At 31.8% G+C, this 17,136-nt stretch overlaps 1 protein-coding gene across 1 annotated transcript in view; it reads left to right on the forward strand.

The window, feature by feature from the left end:
- The window catches only part of LOC114108518 (cadherin-18), a 266,365-nt gene that overhangs the window by 236,943 nt on the left and 12,286 nt on the right, over positions 1-17,136 (forward strand). Inside the window, 1 exon segment of the mRNA XM_071607247.1 lies at positions 3,852-3,969. Within this exon segment, the coding sequence (XP_071463348.1) occupies positions 3,852-3,969 (118 nt within the window).

Consider the following 17,136-nt stretch of genomic DNA (forward strand, 5'->3'; position numbering starts at 1 on the left):
TTTTTCATTAGAAAGAATCTCTGAAAATATTACATGAAAATCATTTTATTATATGATAATAACTGCTGCTACTTTACATATAATTTTAACAACTATGTAACTTTGTATGAAAAAATAAGCCAGGTAAATAAAACTTTTATAAAGTATAAATACGAGATAATTGAACTCACAGAAATTCATATTCTTATTTAATAAATTTATACAGAATCTCTTCAATATTATATTATAAAGCAAACTCATTGATTAATTTAGAAACAATGTTGTATATTCCCTAGAACAGACAGTATAGTACTTAAATTTATAACACTGATTTTTATTTCTAATACAATACTCTCACAGTATAGGATTGTGGAAAATAAATTTAAAAAAACAATCACATTTACTAAGATTATTATCAGTTTATTTCCTGCTTATTATTTATAAATCTGAACTATCAATTTGATTTTCCCTCTTTGACTTTGAAAAGTAGACTAAATGTGTGACTCTACATCTGTTATACCATTCTAAATAATCAAATTATTATAATATGTATTAACTAGATCATGAGTATATATTAGGAAATTTTTGGGTGATGTTCAAAGAAATGAAAATCAAATATGAAATTTTAAGGCATTTCAGGTTACAAAGTAATTTTACAGAGAGCACAGGTATCACAATGTGCATAAATTACAACTCTGGTAACAGAAGATCCTGGGTCATAGAGAATTGGCAATTATCTAGGTATCTCTCAGAGATATCTCTAAAATCACAAACATGCAAATTTTCCATGTACATTTTCTGTAAAAATTCTGAAATAATAATAACAAAAATCCTGCTTTCTTAATGAAATGAAGAAGGCAATTCATAAAACAGAAAAGTTGAATATGATATCTCAGACCAAGAGAATATCTTAGGATTCAGGACAAAAGCAGACCTATCATTTCAGGTTTTTGAAAACATTTTGCAGAAATTTTAAGTAAAAATTTAACTTATATGACCATTCATTCTATAAATGTTAATGATGAATGGGATATTCTAAAGCAAAATGTAGTAATTGAAACATTGTTTCTTATGCTAAATGGACTGGGGATTTTTTTCTCAAGGAGAACAGATCTGTTTTAAGCACACGCCCTATTAGGGTCAGATGTGAATGGTCTATATGTATCTGTATAAGAATGGAAGGATGCTTTGGTAAAGATCACACACACACACAAACCCCAATATTAAAAATGAAATATAAATTATATAAGTCTACCATATTGAATAATCTCACATTTGTAAAAACATTAGGAAAACATTTAAATATTTATAAACTAATGGATAGAAAGGGAAACAATGCCAAAGACCTAAAAACAGCATACTACAGGGACACAGCCACATCAATGTTTATAGCAGCACAATTCACAATAGCTAGACTGTGGAACCAACCTAGATGCCCTTTAATGGATGAATGGATAAAAAAAAATGTGGCATATATACACAATGGAATATTACTCAACACTAAAAAATAACAAGATCATGGCATTTGCAGGGAAATGGATGGCATTAGAGCAGATTATGCTAAGTGAAGTTAGCCAATCCCTAAAAAAACAAATGCTGAATGTCTTCTCCAATATAAGGGAGGTGACTCAAAATGGGGTAGGGAGGAAGAGCCTGAGAAGAAGATTACCTCTAGATAGAGAAGAGAGGTGGGAGGGAAAGGGAGGGAGAAGGGGAATTGCATGGAAGATGGAAGGAGACACTCATTGTTACACAGAATACATGTATGACAACATGAGGAAAAAGAAAAAAAAATTGTGTCACATTAGATTGGGTAGAGAGAAGTGATGGGAGGGGAGGGGAGAGGAGGGGAAGGAGGGAATGGAAGAACAGCAGAATAAAATAGACATTATTATTGCTGTGGGTATATACGTGACTGCATGACCAATGTGATTCTGCAACCTGTACACTCAGAAAAACGAGAAATTATACCCCATCTGATTCAAATGTATGATATGTCAAGATCATTGTACTGTCATGTGTAACTAATTAAAACAAATTTAAAAAAAGAAAAGGAAACAATACTACACATGTGATAGCAAGAAACATAAAACAGCTCATTCCCTCTGAATTATTTGTTCTCCATCAATATCTCTGAGATCTATTCTGGGATAAGAAGTGACTTTGCAAATGCATCTCCATGCTATAATGTGTCATAGAGAAAACAGGATGGCAAGTTGCAGAAGCACAATGAATGAGGAGTAGGGCATGGAAGGATGTTTCTTTTTGAAACAAGGGAAAACAGAGAGAAAGCTATGTGTTTCTGCATGTGTATATGTGTATGCTGGTATGTACCACTGTGGGCCATGGGGATGGGTTAAGAGAGTTATGTTTGCTTTAAATAAGTGTATTTATTTAACTCTGAAAACAAATTAGACAAATTGATTTTGTCTTTATTTCAACCATATACTAATTAACTGATGTGCAGAGAATGTAAGTACAGCTCTCAGTTGGCAGGGCACTCTGAACTCTATTTGAAGCTTTTCATGCACTTGAGGAAAATGGTCAGATTGTATCTGATTACCCATCATACATTCTCCTACTCAGAGGCAAAACAAATGGGAAAAGATCTACCTAGAGAGTAGTTGCTCTTTAAATGGAAGAAGAAAGTTCACCATCAACCACATGAAGTTTTCGGCTTCAAAATGTGCAGGAGTGAGTCTTGGGACATGTGGAAGAAGGTGATCCCTTCCACATCTGGAAGCACTTGGTGACTGTCATTTCCTGAGCACAAATGCCTTTTCTGTTTTCCCTCCCCCTATCACTCTTCTGAAGTACTTTTTCATGCCTTCATCTTCTTCTAATTGTCTCAATATGTGGAGAAGATTTGGGTTTCAACAGTGACAATGTTAGGTGAATTATTTCTACTGTAAAATATTTAAATTGGATAAAATATTTTTATAAACATATCACATTTTGCAATTGACATAATACATTTCATAAGCAGAAAATACAAACTTATTGTTTTCTTTTTCCTCTCTTTGTTTTTAATTTGTCTAATGCATGGCAGGAAAAAAAAATAAGGAGACACATAAATGTTTAGGATATAAAATTTTAAGGGAGAGAAATATCGTTTTGTTTATTTGCTTGGGTATTTGTTTTTAAAACTACAATGGCCACAGCTACTAGAATTTGCTTTGATCTTGTACCACTAGAAATGATTTATTTATATACTCTAATTTAGTGTTCTCCTTAAGGTGCACTGAATCCAGATTTTAGATTTGTTTTCTCTTGACCACTAAAGAAGAGAAGTTCTTGATAAATCACCAAGGGTTCTGGTTTTGCCTCTGCCACTATTTCAGAGATTTGGGACATAGCATGATATTTGTGAGACTCTGGTTGTTCACCAATAAAGTACAGGAATTGGATCAAGATCTCAAAGGCCTCGCAATATATACTTTTAAAAAAATTAAGCATCAACTGCTTTTGTAATTACTGACAGAAACCCACATATACTGAGAGACTGTTCTACATCAACACTGGGGTGTTTATTTTTGTGCAAACTATGCTTTACATCTCTCTAAAGAGGCATTCACACAAAACTTTACATATAATTGGCCCCAGGTATTATAAGCATTAACAAATATTTTAAAGTATCTGTACTCTGGTAGAAAAAAATCTGTAAATGAGTATAAATTATAATATTTTTTCCCTCTAAAATCCAATACAATGGAGAACAAAGTAATTGGTGCTTTCATGAGTTTAACTTTAAACAATTGATTTGGAAAAAGAATCTTTAAAAATCCTTGTAACAACTAAAATTATATGGCATAATTAAAACCAAGGGAATAAGCCAAATTAAATTTACTATTTAGTATGCTTCTCTTCTTTAGGTTATTCATACCATCAGTGCCACAGATAAAGATGATTTTGCCAATGGACCAAGGTTTAACTTCTTTCTCGATGAACACCTATCTATCAACCCAAACTTCACCCTTAAGGACAATGAAGGTGAACATAAATATATTTTTTTCTGTGTGCTTTTTGCTATGACTTAATATGGAAGATGCCTGATTAGTTTTTTCTTTGTTTTTATATACCCACAAACAGCTTGAAAATCAGCATTCAGTGTCGAGTTGATGTTAATGTGTTATGATCTGTGAATAGCTTGTATTTAAAATTGAGCCATATGTACAAATAGTTTTCTTTGAATTTATTCAGAAGCATTCCTTTAAACAAGAAATACACAAGTAATATGCTCTTGGGCAAATTTTAAGAGAAATCTAAGCTGACAAAAATGTTTATGCGAGTTGCTACAACTGCTAGGAGGTAAAAATATTTAAATTAGAAAAAATGAAAAATATATTCTAGAGACAGTTATGAATGGAAATGCAATGTTTGAAATCATCTATATTAGCAAAGCTATCAGGAAATATATGCTGGGGAAATTATATTTCCTTCTGTTGTTAGGAACATTTTCCAGAGTGTAGGTGGAAATATGCATAATTGTGAGGTGTTATGGAAGTTTTAAAAATCATTTTTGTTTAATATTCTGTTTTGAGGGGAGGAAGAAATACCATAATTTAGTAACTAAGAAGATTCATCATTATTTGGGTATTTTATTTGGTGGATTCCTCATAATCTAGACAAATAATAAGCCATTCAGTTTGTGTAGCTTTCTAATTAGCATCAACATTTTCCTCCAAATTAACTTTTATCATGATTTTTTTTTCATGCTGGGGATTGAATACAAGGGCACTTAAGCACTGAGCAACATCTCCAGCTTTTTTACTTACATATGTATTTATTTAGTTAGTTAGTTTAAGACATAGTCTTGCTAAGTTGCTTAGGGTCTTTCTAAATGGCTGAGGCTTGTCTCCAACTTGTGATCCTTCTATCTTAGGATCCCCAGTCTCCGGGATTGCAGGCATGCACCATCATACATACTGATCATATTAATCTGGGTACTGTTGAGATTTAATAATTGCCTCAAATTGACATGAAGGAAAATGTTACATAAATTGTGGAATCAACATTTAATTTTCTTTTGGTACACTTCTACAAAAGCATTTTTGCCATTATCCTTGAGTGTCTTTAAATTTTACTAATGAGTATATACTACAATGTGAATGCAGCCATAGGGTTCATATGAAATACACATCTTCATTGTCTCTCCCATTTTAAGTAGCCTCATGGTCTACTCTGCTTATAAGGATATATATTTGTGTAGGATAAATTGCATTTAACTCATCATTGTAAATTTACTTACATCTGAACATCCTATGCTATAATCCACACATGTTTAGTATATAAACATGTGAATTTAAAAAAAAAATTCAGATTTTCCTGCATTCCAAATAAATATATAATTGGAGGTAGCATTTAACTTTCTGCCTTAGTAGACTGAAATCATATTCCTTCAAACTATACACTCATTGATGAAAGGATATATGTGTGATTTCTTAAGCAACTATTTTGTTCAAGCAAATGAATGCTTAAACTGGTTAATCTTTTTCAAGTGAGAGGAGCCTTTCGACAGTTGTATAAGGATGTTTTAAAATATTTTTAAAAATATCTTATAGCTTTTGAGGGTTCAATAAATTATAAATAATAAACAATTTACCTTCAGTAGAAAAAAACAGTAATTCTCTTTAAAAATTGTATTAATGCATAGTTTAAAATGTGCTTCAGCAGAATGTCTTGGTTGCACTATAAAAGCTGAACTGCTTAACCTCTTGAGCCTCAGTTGTGACATGGATTATTCATAATTAGAAATACTACTAAGTCACCTTAGAAGAACTAATTGTATATAAATGAATTAGAATAATATAGTTTATTCACAAAGAAGAAAATTATTAATAATAGTGTAAAATATTCAAATTAGAAATCCAATACTCCTGTAACTGGGGTGTTTGAGCATTATATTATATGAATTCATAGACATTCACACACCCCTAGAACATAAAATTCAGTCCAGAAGAAAAAAAAAAAAAAAACTTAAGACCATTATGTTTTTGAGCCTACTGCTTAAATGAAAGTGCATATTCAGAGACACAAAAGAAAGCACACACAGTCCCCAAGCCAGGGCATCTAATCAGAAAGCCACAGTTTAGCAACATATCCAAATACTTTATGGAAAGGATGAGGTAAGAAACACAGATATATCCAAACAGCAGAGAAAGAAATGTATATTGCTGTGTATGATAAAGATGAAGAATTTTAATTTTCAATAGGGAGTTAGATTAAAAAATATATATCAAAAAATAAATTCACTCTAAGTAACAAAGATACTCATAAATGAAAAGCATTTCAATAGAAATATTTAGTGTTCTGAAAATAAAAACAGAAAATAAAGAAATAATATCTTTATTCAAAGAAAAAGGAATTAGCTGGGCACAACTGTACTACTTGGGAAACTAAGTCACGAGCATTGCTAGTTCCAGGCCAGCCTCAGAAATTTAGCAAGACACCTGTCACAAAAAGTAAAATAAAATAAAAAACGTTGTGGATGTACCTCATTGACATATAGCCATCAAAACTAACATACAAACAAAAACAAATCAGAAATACTTTAGATAAAATGAGAACAATTATAGAAGACAAATATATGTATAAATAATTGGAAAATATTTATCAAAATAAGAATGAAGTTTCTAAATGTATTGTAAACTATATAAAACTACATGGAGAAGGATATAGAAATTTATATATATATATATATATATATATATATATATATATATATATATATATATATATAAATTTATGTAAATTTATATATATATATATATAAATTATATATAAATATTTTATATAATTTATATATATATATATAAATTATATATAATATTTATATATAATGATATATATATATTATCATTTATATAAATGATAATTTATATATTTTATATATATAAAATATATAAATTATCATTTAATAGTAAATTATCATGTGTGTATAAGTATACATATTTTGATGATATATCCATGTGCATGTATACATAGACTATATATCAATTATAACTATATTCATTAAATATATAGGAATTATGAATAACTAAGTAAATAATTAATAAATTTGAAATATATGGTTAGGAATAATACAGATGAAATTCAGAAATGTGGTCAACTGTGGGTGGAAATGAGAAGTGAAATCAGGTGGATATTTATGCAATGTCTTATTTTTCTGAGACATATCTAAACAAAAGTAGCATTATAATATATATAAAGTTTGAGTGGTAGTATTTTCTTTTAATTTCTGTATGAGTGAAAATTTTCACTAAAATAACTAAAGCATGTTTGTAGCACAAAATAGGAACTCACTTACTCAACTAGTGTGAACCTGAACACTATTTATGTCAGTTTCTCTAAGTGTTGATCTCTTCACAAGTATAGTCAGGATCTATTTCCTGCCCTCAAAAACATCTCATGTGATACAGTGATCACACATGGAATGGTACAGAGAATAAGCATGATGCACAGTAAGGACAGATAAGATATGTGCCTGTTCTGGAATAAGATGAGTGAAATTTATCAGAATAAGGGCAGTGGCTAAAAGTTTTAGACAAAAGATTGGAAGTCACAAGGTCCTAAGGTGGGAAAAATCACGGGAGTAGACCAGGATTAAAATTTCACATGATGTCAACAGCTATAGAAAGTGGACATAAAATTAAGAGGTGGTGAAAGGGGCAGGCTGTAGTCACTTTCACAGTTTCTTAGACTATGGAAATAAATCTTCCAGTCTTCTCCATTTTTATGATTTCAATCATAACTGCATGGAAAGTATGGAAACTATTTAAGGGAAACACTGGACAACAATTTTCCATAGTTGGTGTGTTAGTCATCTTTTCTATTGCTGTGACCAAAAGACCTGACAAGAACAATTTTAGAGGAGTCGAAATTTATTTTGGGTCTCAGTCTATAGATGGCTGTCACCATTCCTAGGGTTTCAAGGTGAGGCAGAGCATTATAATGGAAGTGTGTGGAGGTGGGGAGCATCTCTGAACATGGTGACTAGGAAGCAGAGAGAGAAAGAAAGAGAGAGAGAGAGAGGGAGAGAGGGAGTTCCCAAAAGGCACACCCCCAGGGAACTAGAGTCTCAGCCACACCCTACCTACCTACAATTACCACCTAGTTAATCCCTATCAGGTGATTAATGTACTGATTAGGTTAAATCATTCATAACCCAATTCTTTTACCTCTAAACTGTCCTTATTCAATCACACACAAGCTTTTGGAGGACATTACACAACTAAACCATAAAACCTGGCATTCATCCTTTCCTGCCTTGCAAGCAAAAGCATTAATTACCCTTTGGTTCTAGACTACAGCTTCTAAAATATCTGTGTAATAAATAGCCCTGGAAGGTACGGGATGCCTTTTAAGAACAAAGGATATTTTTATTTACTCTGTAGTTGAATGAGGATAAGGACTTCTTTAAAACACTTTTTGGGCATGTTTGCTTGCAATTCATTACAAATGATCTATGATTTCCAAACTCAAGATTCTTTAGCAGGCATACAAACTCATTGTGTGCACACAGTGCTCCTGGACTCTTGCACCTCATTATTTTCACCCTAGATTGCTAGGGAATTTATATGAACAAGTGTCTATGCTGTTGATGTGGACATGAGGAAAAATTCCTTCATCTCTGATCCAGGAACATGTGTCTTCCCCAGTCACCTTAAATTATGGTAGGTTAATTTATTAGCTTGAAAGCTGAAAAAAATCTCAGATAAGACCTTTCACAATTATTAATACATCATTGAACTAAACTGTACTAGAAACTTCTGTAAAAGCATCTATATATTTATAACTTATTAATATGTGTATACTATGCTAATTCCAGAGGCAGACATTTAGAGTATTTATGCCTAGTAACAATAAGGTAGCTAATTTCTTCAAACCAACTAAAAAGATCTTCATTCATGTAAACTCTGACAATATTCCCTGTGTAATAGCCAGAAGAACTTGCAAAATAACCAAATTAAAAACAACATTTCATGTTTTTCTAGATCTCTCCTCTCCCCATTAGATCTTTCCTGCCTTATGTTTTCTACCTCATTAATTTGGAACCTGCAAATTTATCTTAACATTGCAGAACAAAAGTCTTCTTAAATGTTCCATCTTGTTTATAAAAAACATTCTTTATTTTGGGCCTAGTTTTTATTACTCACTGTGACATATGCTGGGAGTATATTGGTAGAAACACCAGCATGGAGCTAATGATATACTTAAAGACGCAGGAGTCTTACCAGAGAAAATATATGCACTCAGAAAAATGTAGACCAAATAGTCCATGCTTAGCCAGATAGTCATTTTTTTTTTACTTTTATCTACAAAAAAAACGGGGAACTTTTTTCTTTTGCATTTTTTCCCTATTTTTAATGTATTATTCTTGTGATTTTTAACAACAATTGTCAGACTATTCTAATCCTTTTAGCATATCTGTGTTTGGTGGGTGAATGTGGAAGGAGACAAAACTCGGATATATAGTCTTCATTCTTGATGTGTCTAATTACTTGCAGTAATTACTTGAAACTGGCTAATCATGGAGAACAGAAATTTATTCCTCAAAATTGTGGAGGCTGGTGTATGGTTAGGGAGCAGTCTCTGCTTCCAAGATTAGACTTGATTATTTCATCCTCTATAGGGAAATAATTCTGTCCCTGACATGGCAGTAGGGCAGAAGAGAGAGGGCCCACACAGCAAGTTGCTTTTATTGTGGCATTAATTCACTCATGGGAAATGGATCCACCTACCTCCTGGTAATATCACCACCCAACACTTTATTGCTCTGGTGCCCAAGTTTTCAACACCTGAATGTTAGGGCAGAGACGACCAAGTCTTAGCACTAGAAGAAGCTTAAATGCTAGTGTATTTCTGTAGAGAATATTCATTGTTTATTCTTATAAACAAGAATAGAAGGGATTTTCACTTTTATCAAATCAGAGTTTTAACTGAGAAAAGGATGATTTGCAGTTCTGTTTAGATGAAGTTTATCCCTGCTTTGATCCTGTTCCTGGAGCATGCCACTCTAGGACTCTTTACTGAGAGTGTGCTTGTGGTCTCTAACTTTTACCATTGTTTGTTCAACAGCAAGATATAACACTATACTTTTTTTTTCTTCTTCAAAGTGTTTCAGCTAAACTTTTTTTTCTTAAATTTTTAATTTAAAAAAATATGCTTTAGGAAAAAATCTGCCTTGTATTCAGATATGACACCCATTGGTTTCCAATTTGGTTCCAGATCCAAGAAACTTCCAAATGCTCTTCTAGTTTCTGTCTCAGTACGTAACCCCAATCTCTCATTAGTTATTAGTATAAGCAAACAGATTGCATGGAAAGAGCAGCTCAATTTAGATAATGGGTCAGGATGTCAGATAACAGTATTTGTAGCATAAGAATGGATTCTTCCTCTAAAATATTTACTGGAATAATATGCTTGGATAAATAAACTTGGCCTATGTATGTATCCTGAATGTCATCTCCAAAGGAGAGAGGATATGAGGATTTTAAGAAAATATTTAGGTCTGGTTTAAATTTACCATCATCATTTATTTTATTAGGAGAATCCCTGGGAACTTTGTTTAAACAACTTACCTAAGTGAAAGATCACAGAGCATGGAAGGGATGAATTATGTTGAAGGACAGAAAATCAGTATGTATTAAAACATATTATATGTGCTAGAAAGGAAAATAAAATCTTAATTAGACATAAATATGAGACTGTTCACACTGACACATGAAAACATGGACAATGAACAATTTAAAAACCTGGTAGGGTGAAAAAATTCAAATGGATGCTGCTTTAAGTGGAATTAGTGATCAGAAAGAACAAAAGGAGAAGAAACACAGAACAGTGTTTCAGAGGTTGATTCTGCAAACAGCTTGTCTTTCTGGTATCTCTACTAATTAAGTATGAGGCCAACCATGTCCCAGCCCTGGCTTTTACCATGACTCAACATTGTCTTTGTAAAATTTAGATAGGAGGATGGTGATTAGTGTTATTTTTATTCTTGCAAAGATAGATTAAATTACAGAGAATTTGGTATCACATGATATAATGTAGTCATAAAATGAACAATACAGATAAATTAAATAGAAAAAGCATTATTGAAGAAACAAACACCCTCAGTGAAGGAAGATTTTGGTTCAAGATTGAAATGATATAGATATCTCCTAGAGAAATCCTTTGACATAACAAAATGTAAAATAATTCTATAAATTTCCAGACAATAATTTAAAATTGTAAAGTGATCGGATGTAGTAAAAATACTCTAAAATTACAAGAGCCAATGCCCATTTAGTGACATTTGAAAGAATAAACTAAAATGAAAGAATTATCTTCCCATCTAAAATATCACTCACTTTAAAATTAATGAAGGGAGTGTACAAAAACTTTATGCATCAGTGAATATAACTGTATAAATTAACATAAAATTTAATTAGGAAAAATATATGGACTTTTTGCAGGCAAATTAAAATAAGATAAAATAAGAATGTTAAAGTATTGAAGGTAAATTCAAAGTATGAATTATTCAATACATGATTATTAAACATCTGCCAGAAACAATGAATTGAGTATAATGAATAGAGCATAATCAAATAAAAGCAATAGTAATAAAATAATAGACTATATAGTACTTTTTAGAAATATCATATGCACTTTGATTATTTTCAATGGGAACTTATTTATTTATTGATTTAATTAAAAATGAAAAGCTTTTTAAACATATACTCATGCAGTTCTATCTCCTCCATCTCTGTTCACACCTTGGGCTCAGCATGGCCATTCCAAGCACTCCACCTGCTCTGTATAACCATTCTTCCTTGCCTTTCCTGGAGAAAATTGTCATTCAACTAAGAGAAATTCTATAGTCAGCTTTTAACATTAGTTTTCTTGCACTTCTTAATCTTTCAAGTGATATTACTTTTTCCAGCATAGAAAGCAGTGAACTAAGTAGGCAGAATGTGGGGACTTAGAAAACATATCTCCTGCTTTCCAGGGGCTTGTGATCTAGTCAGAAAAGTGAGGCTGACATGAAATGCAACTTGCATTTGAAGTCAGTGGAATATCAGTAACTTCAATTACTACAAGTTTTTAGTTTAAAAGATGAAAGCATCATTACACTTTTAAGGTAGAGTCCATTCTTCCAGGCAGAGTAAATCAGAGTACAGTTTCCAACTAGGGGAGAGTTTAAGAGAGTACCAAGATGAGGAAGGCATCATCAGTCACACTGGGGAGAAAAATCCATCCAGGGAAGTGCAGCAAAGCAGAAGCGAGGTGACATTTTAATTCACCCTTGAGTACAGATTGTTATGCATCATTCTCTATTCTGTGCTCTCAATAGATACATTGTCATTCATTGCTTAGTTGCTTTAGTACCAAATTGTAGTGAATAAAAAAAAACATGATAAGCAAAAAATCTTTAATATTTATCTGGAAATGTATTGTTCACAAATTATTAAATATTAATGATTGGATTTGGATAATTACCAAGTAAGTAAAGGATTTATTTTAGCAATATATACTTTAAAATGTATATTGCAAATATTTTTCTTTAATAATGGCCTTATTTTTACTTTACTATATTGGTAGTGACACAATTTTATTGAAATTTACAACCAAAGTTTAGAAGTTAATTTTAAAGTTAGAGCAATAAACATATGAAATGTTTTCTGATTCAAATGTATATTTCTGCTATTATCTTCCCTTAAATTGTAAAATTTTCATTTTAGCACCAAAACATTCTATTATATGATTTCCCGTTCTTATTCTCTATAGCAAATAAACTTTGGCCATAAAATCTCAGATTTTTTAAAATTTTGGCTCAAACCAGGATTCTGGACTTAGAATACTTTGTGCATGCATTTTGTAATATATATCCTAATCCCCTAATATAAAATCATTCCTCTACCATGGCATGTCTATTCTGTTTCATCATCTTCATGCTGTCTCTTCAGGAACTAGGCTTTATTTAATGCAAGAAGATTTGTCTGACTTAAGTCTTAAGCTTAATTCTAACTGTAACAGTACATTTGTAAATCACAGATTTTTGTAAAGAAAGAGATTACAATAAGTATACATGCCTATCTCTCTTTGTTTACAAGGTTCCAACTCAATTTATCTTTCAAATTTATTCTTTAAAATTCTTTGATGATTTGCTACCAAAAATATTATTAGTGTTGGTCCCTAAGTTCTTTTATTGGATACATATATTCCAATTTTAATAGACCTTCATATTCTTTTAAAATGAATTCATTTTAAAACAATAAAAATGCTATGAAAATTTTCATTTACAATCATATTTACCAAGATTTTGTAGACTGCCTGTGCTAGTCAGTTTTCCCTCATGGTGACAAAATACTTGAGAAAATCAGTGAAGGTTCATGATTTGAGAGGTTTTAGTCTATGTCGCTTGTTCCCCTTGCTTTGGGCCTGTAATGAGGAAGAACATTATGGAAGGTGTGGTGGAGCAAAGTTGCTTGCCTAATACCAGCTTGTAAGCAAAGAGATAGAGGAAAGGACCAGGGTCCCATATACTCTTCAAATGCTCAGTATCCATTGGTCTAACTTCCTTCCAATAGGCCCTTCCCCTAAAGACTGCACCATCTCCCAAAGTCTTTAACAAACCTTGTCCTTTTAACCTTCTTCCAATATTTCTAATATTTTGGTTTTTGTTTTGCTTCATAACTTTTCATTTCTTTGCAATAAAATACATTTATGCTTCTAAAATAAATATATTGGCTATTATGTTTCTTTATAACTTTTAGCAAAACATTTAAATGCAATCTAAAACAAAAAAGTTTTTTGTTTGTGTTTTGGGAGAAGGGAGGCTATTTAGGGTTATTAGAAGAACTTTAAATTTCCATCGCTATTAGAAGAACTTTAAATTTTCCATCGTTATGATAAAGCATATTTTCAATGTTGATATTGACTATGCAGCTGTTAAAAACCTTTGCTCTCAAGCCCTTTCATTCAAAATCTACTATGAATTAGTTCTGAAATACAAGTACTTAGGTTGACACACATTGGAAATCCTAGTAGTTTTTAACATGTTCACTTCATACATTTCAGCATTGTCAGATCTGAAGCAGTTTATATTCCCATAGTTTATTCTTGTCCTTCAAACAAGAATTCACAGCTGGTGTGGTAATGTACTTAATTTCGCTACAGAGAATGACCATTTAAAATTCTGTTTTTATCCACAGGGTTTCAAGAGAACATTTAGAGATTTCTCTTTGTCCTAAACAAAATGGTGCACACATAATTCACCCTGCCTTACAAATCAAGCACCACACATCCTCTAATAGATGAGCCAGCTACTACTCCCTGCTGAGTCACTTATCTCCTGTCAGAGAAGAGAGCCTAACACAGTGCTTTCATTCCTCCCTGGCTCTCCTTTCTCTACCAGTCAAATCTCAGATTCTTCACTTGCTTACATTTACTCACATGCATTGGACAGAGTAGCACTGTGCTTTATCAAAAATTAGACACTTGAGTCTTGACTATTGGGAAGTTAAAATCCATATACAGTCTTAATCATAAAGTAGAAAACTCTGAATTTCAACACTAGAGAATTTTTTAGTGGACATTTAACTTTAAATAAAATAATATGCTTTTGTTTCCTCTTTCTGAGTTGTGTCAGGTCATACTGCATCAAACTTTTTATACCTTTGTAATGATAAAAATATAAATAAAGGAAAGTTGATTCATATGTACCAAGCCAAAAAAAATAAAAGTAGAAGAACAAAATAAAGTTACTGCTAATTTTACTATTCCATGTTCCATTCCACTTTATTTCGCCTTCTTCTCTTGGAAATGTAGGTTACACTCTTTTACTTAAATTCTTTCTTTGGTATGAATTATACGGTGCTAGGTGCTATAGTAACTTGACCCTTCCTCTGCATTAAGGAAGGTGAAACTTTAAACAGTCTGAAAAAGAGAATTATGCATACAGTAAAACTCTCTAAAGATTTACACTCACAACTTTCTACAGGGTTTATAATTTTAGAGACTTTTAACAGTTTCTTCTACTTTGGCTAATCCATTAGTTGCTAATAATAATGCTATTTATTAAATATCTGTTATAAATATTAGGTAGATGATTTCTCTTATAGTTCATATTCTTATTGTTGTGCTGCTATCCTTGCCTTTTCTTCTGAAATTGCATTTTTGCAATATGTTGATGAACGATTTTGTATCTTGAGTTTAATTTTTTTCTTTATTATACCCCTCCACTTCTAAATTTACATGTATGCAAATGTATGTGTTATTTATGAGATTTGCTGATAGTCTTCAAGGTTTATATTTGTTTTATATGCATTTATTTAATTTTTAGTCTTAGTTATGCAGTCTTTATATGAGAGCTTACATATAACAGAGATGTAATTAATGACAAAGAAAGATTGAAGAGTTTTAAAAATTCTGACAATAGATGAGAGCTTCTCTGCAGCAAGAGATATTTTCTTATTGTGAGGTAAAGAACAGGCATCACAAAGAAACTCAGAAAAGCTACTGTGTGACATCTGATAAAGAATAAATATGAATACAAATAAATGTCAATAGATTAATTTCTAATCTCCTCTGAGAGCATAGTATAAGTTTCTCTATGAACTAAGTGGGGTCAATTAAATGGCTATAACCTTTTTCCAGCATTATTTATGAATCTGAAGGAAGAATTTTTATACAATGGATGGTTGTGTTTATGCAGAATTTAAAGATTATCAAGAAGGAGTGTGGCAGATGGTCAACAGGATGACATTCCAGGGTGCAAATCAGAACGTAATGACATATTGGATCATGCATTTGTGGTTTGGCAGACAGACAAGTGAGGCCACAAGGATGTTTACAAACTCAAATGAACAGGAAGATTCCAGAGTCTGAAAATTGAGCTTAGGGTCATTCTGGGATTGACAGAGAGGAAGTCAGGCAAAACAAGAGAAAGAATAAGCACATAGCAAAGAACATACTGAGCTCCTGCTGCTGAAGTGCTGCAAGTTATGTATAGCTCATTTTGGTTTTAATTTCTTAACACATGCCAATGTAATAAGAAACTGTAATAGAAGAGAAGTTCCTGCTGATTGTCGCTCAAATTACTATTTATCAAGCACCGATCATATGAAAGGAATGTTGCTGGAAACCGCAATAGCATTGTTTATTTCATGGGTTCTAATAATAATTAAATTATAAATTGTTCATATCATTGCCAAAGGGTTAGAGAAAAATGAAACTAAAATATGATCTCCCGTTTTTTGCCCATCTGAAATTCTCCATAATTTGCCACCTAAAATATATATTTTATTGTATATTCTTATTTAGATTAAGATATTCAGTTTTGTCATTCCAAATGTCCTTGAATGTTAGTTCAATACATTAACTGGACTGGCTTCACAAATAAGTGTTCTAAAATACTCTCTCTTCATCCAAGCCATTGAGGGTTCAAACTAAGAACCAAGTCTGGATGCACATTATTAGCAATTGCTTATTATTGAAAATTAATACACAGCACTTCCCATCCACACATGTTCTATCCTTCAATGTTTTCCCTTTATTAATCTTATGTTAATGATTTTTAACTTGACTATCTCTTAAGACTTTCTATAATATTTTTAAGTATATTTGAAATTTTAGAGATTTCTTATTGCCCTTGTAGCCTAAGTTTCATTTTCACCAAGACATACATTTTTATTTTGATATGTACACATACACATGATATATCTCAATAAATATGATCTACATACCCAGACATGACATAAACCACATGATTTATATGCTCACACATGATATGGGACTCCATATGAATATGATCCATATATAAACACGATATAGACTTCCAGTTGGATTTGATCTATAAATGTACTTGTGATATATATGTGTACATGAATATAAACCTATACATGCATGCATTTATATATGTATTTTTCTTACCACTTTCATGTTCTTCCTCATGTTCATAGATTTCTTATTCAAGTTCTTGAGGCTTCTGCCAAGCACATTTTTTGCAGTTCCATTGAAGTACAGACTATCCCTTGTCAAGAGCTCATTATCTGTTGAGGCCTTTCTAGGTGGGAAGTTCTTTGCTTCCTAAATCCTCTCTTCTTTTCAAAAGCTAAACACTCAACTGCAAAAAAAAAAAAGAAAAAAAATGTCTCCATGTCATAGGGTTTTCTATTT

Source organism: Marmota flaviventris, unplaced genomic scaffold (genome assembly GCF_047511675.1).
Source record: "Marmota flaviventris isolate mMarFla1 unplaced genomic scaffold, mMarFla1.hap1 Scaffold_44, whole genome shotgun sequence".
Lineage (NCBI taxonomy): Eukaryota > Metazoa > Chordata > Mammalia > Rodentia > Sciuridae > Marmota > Marmota flaviventris.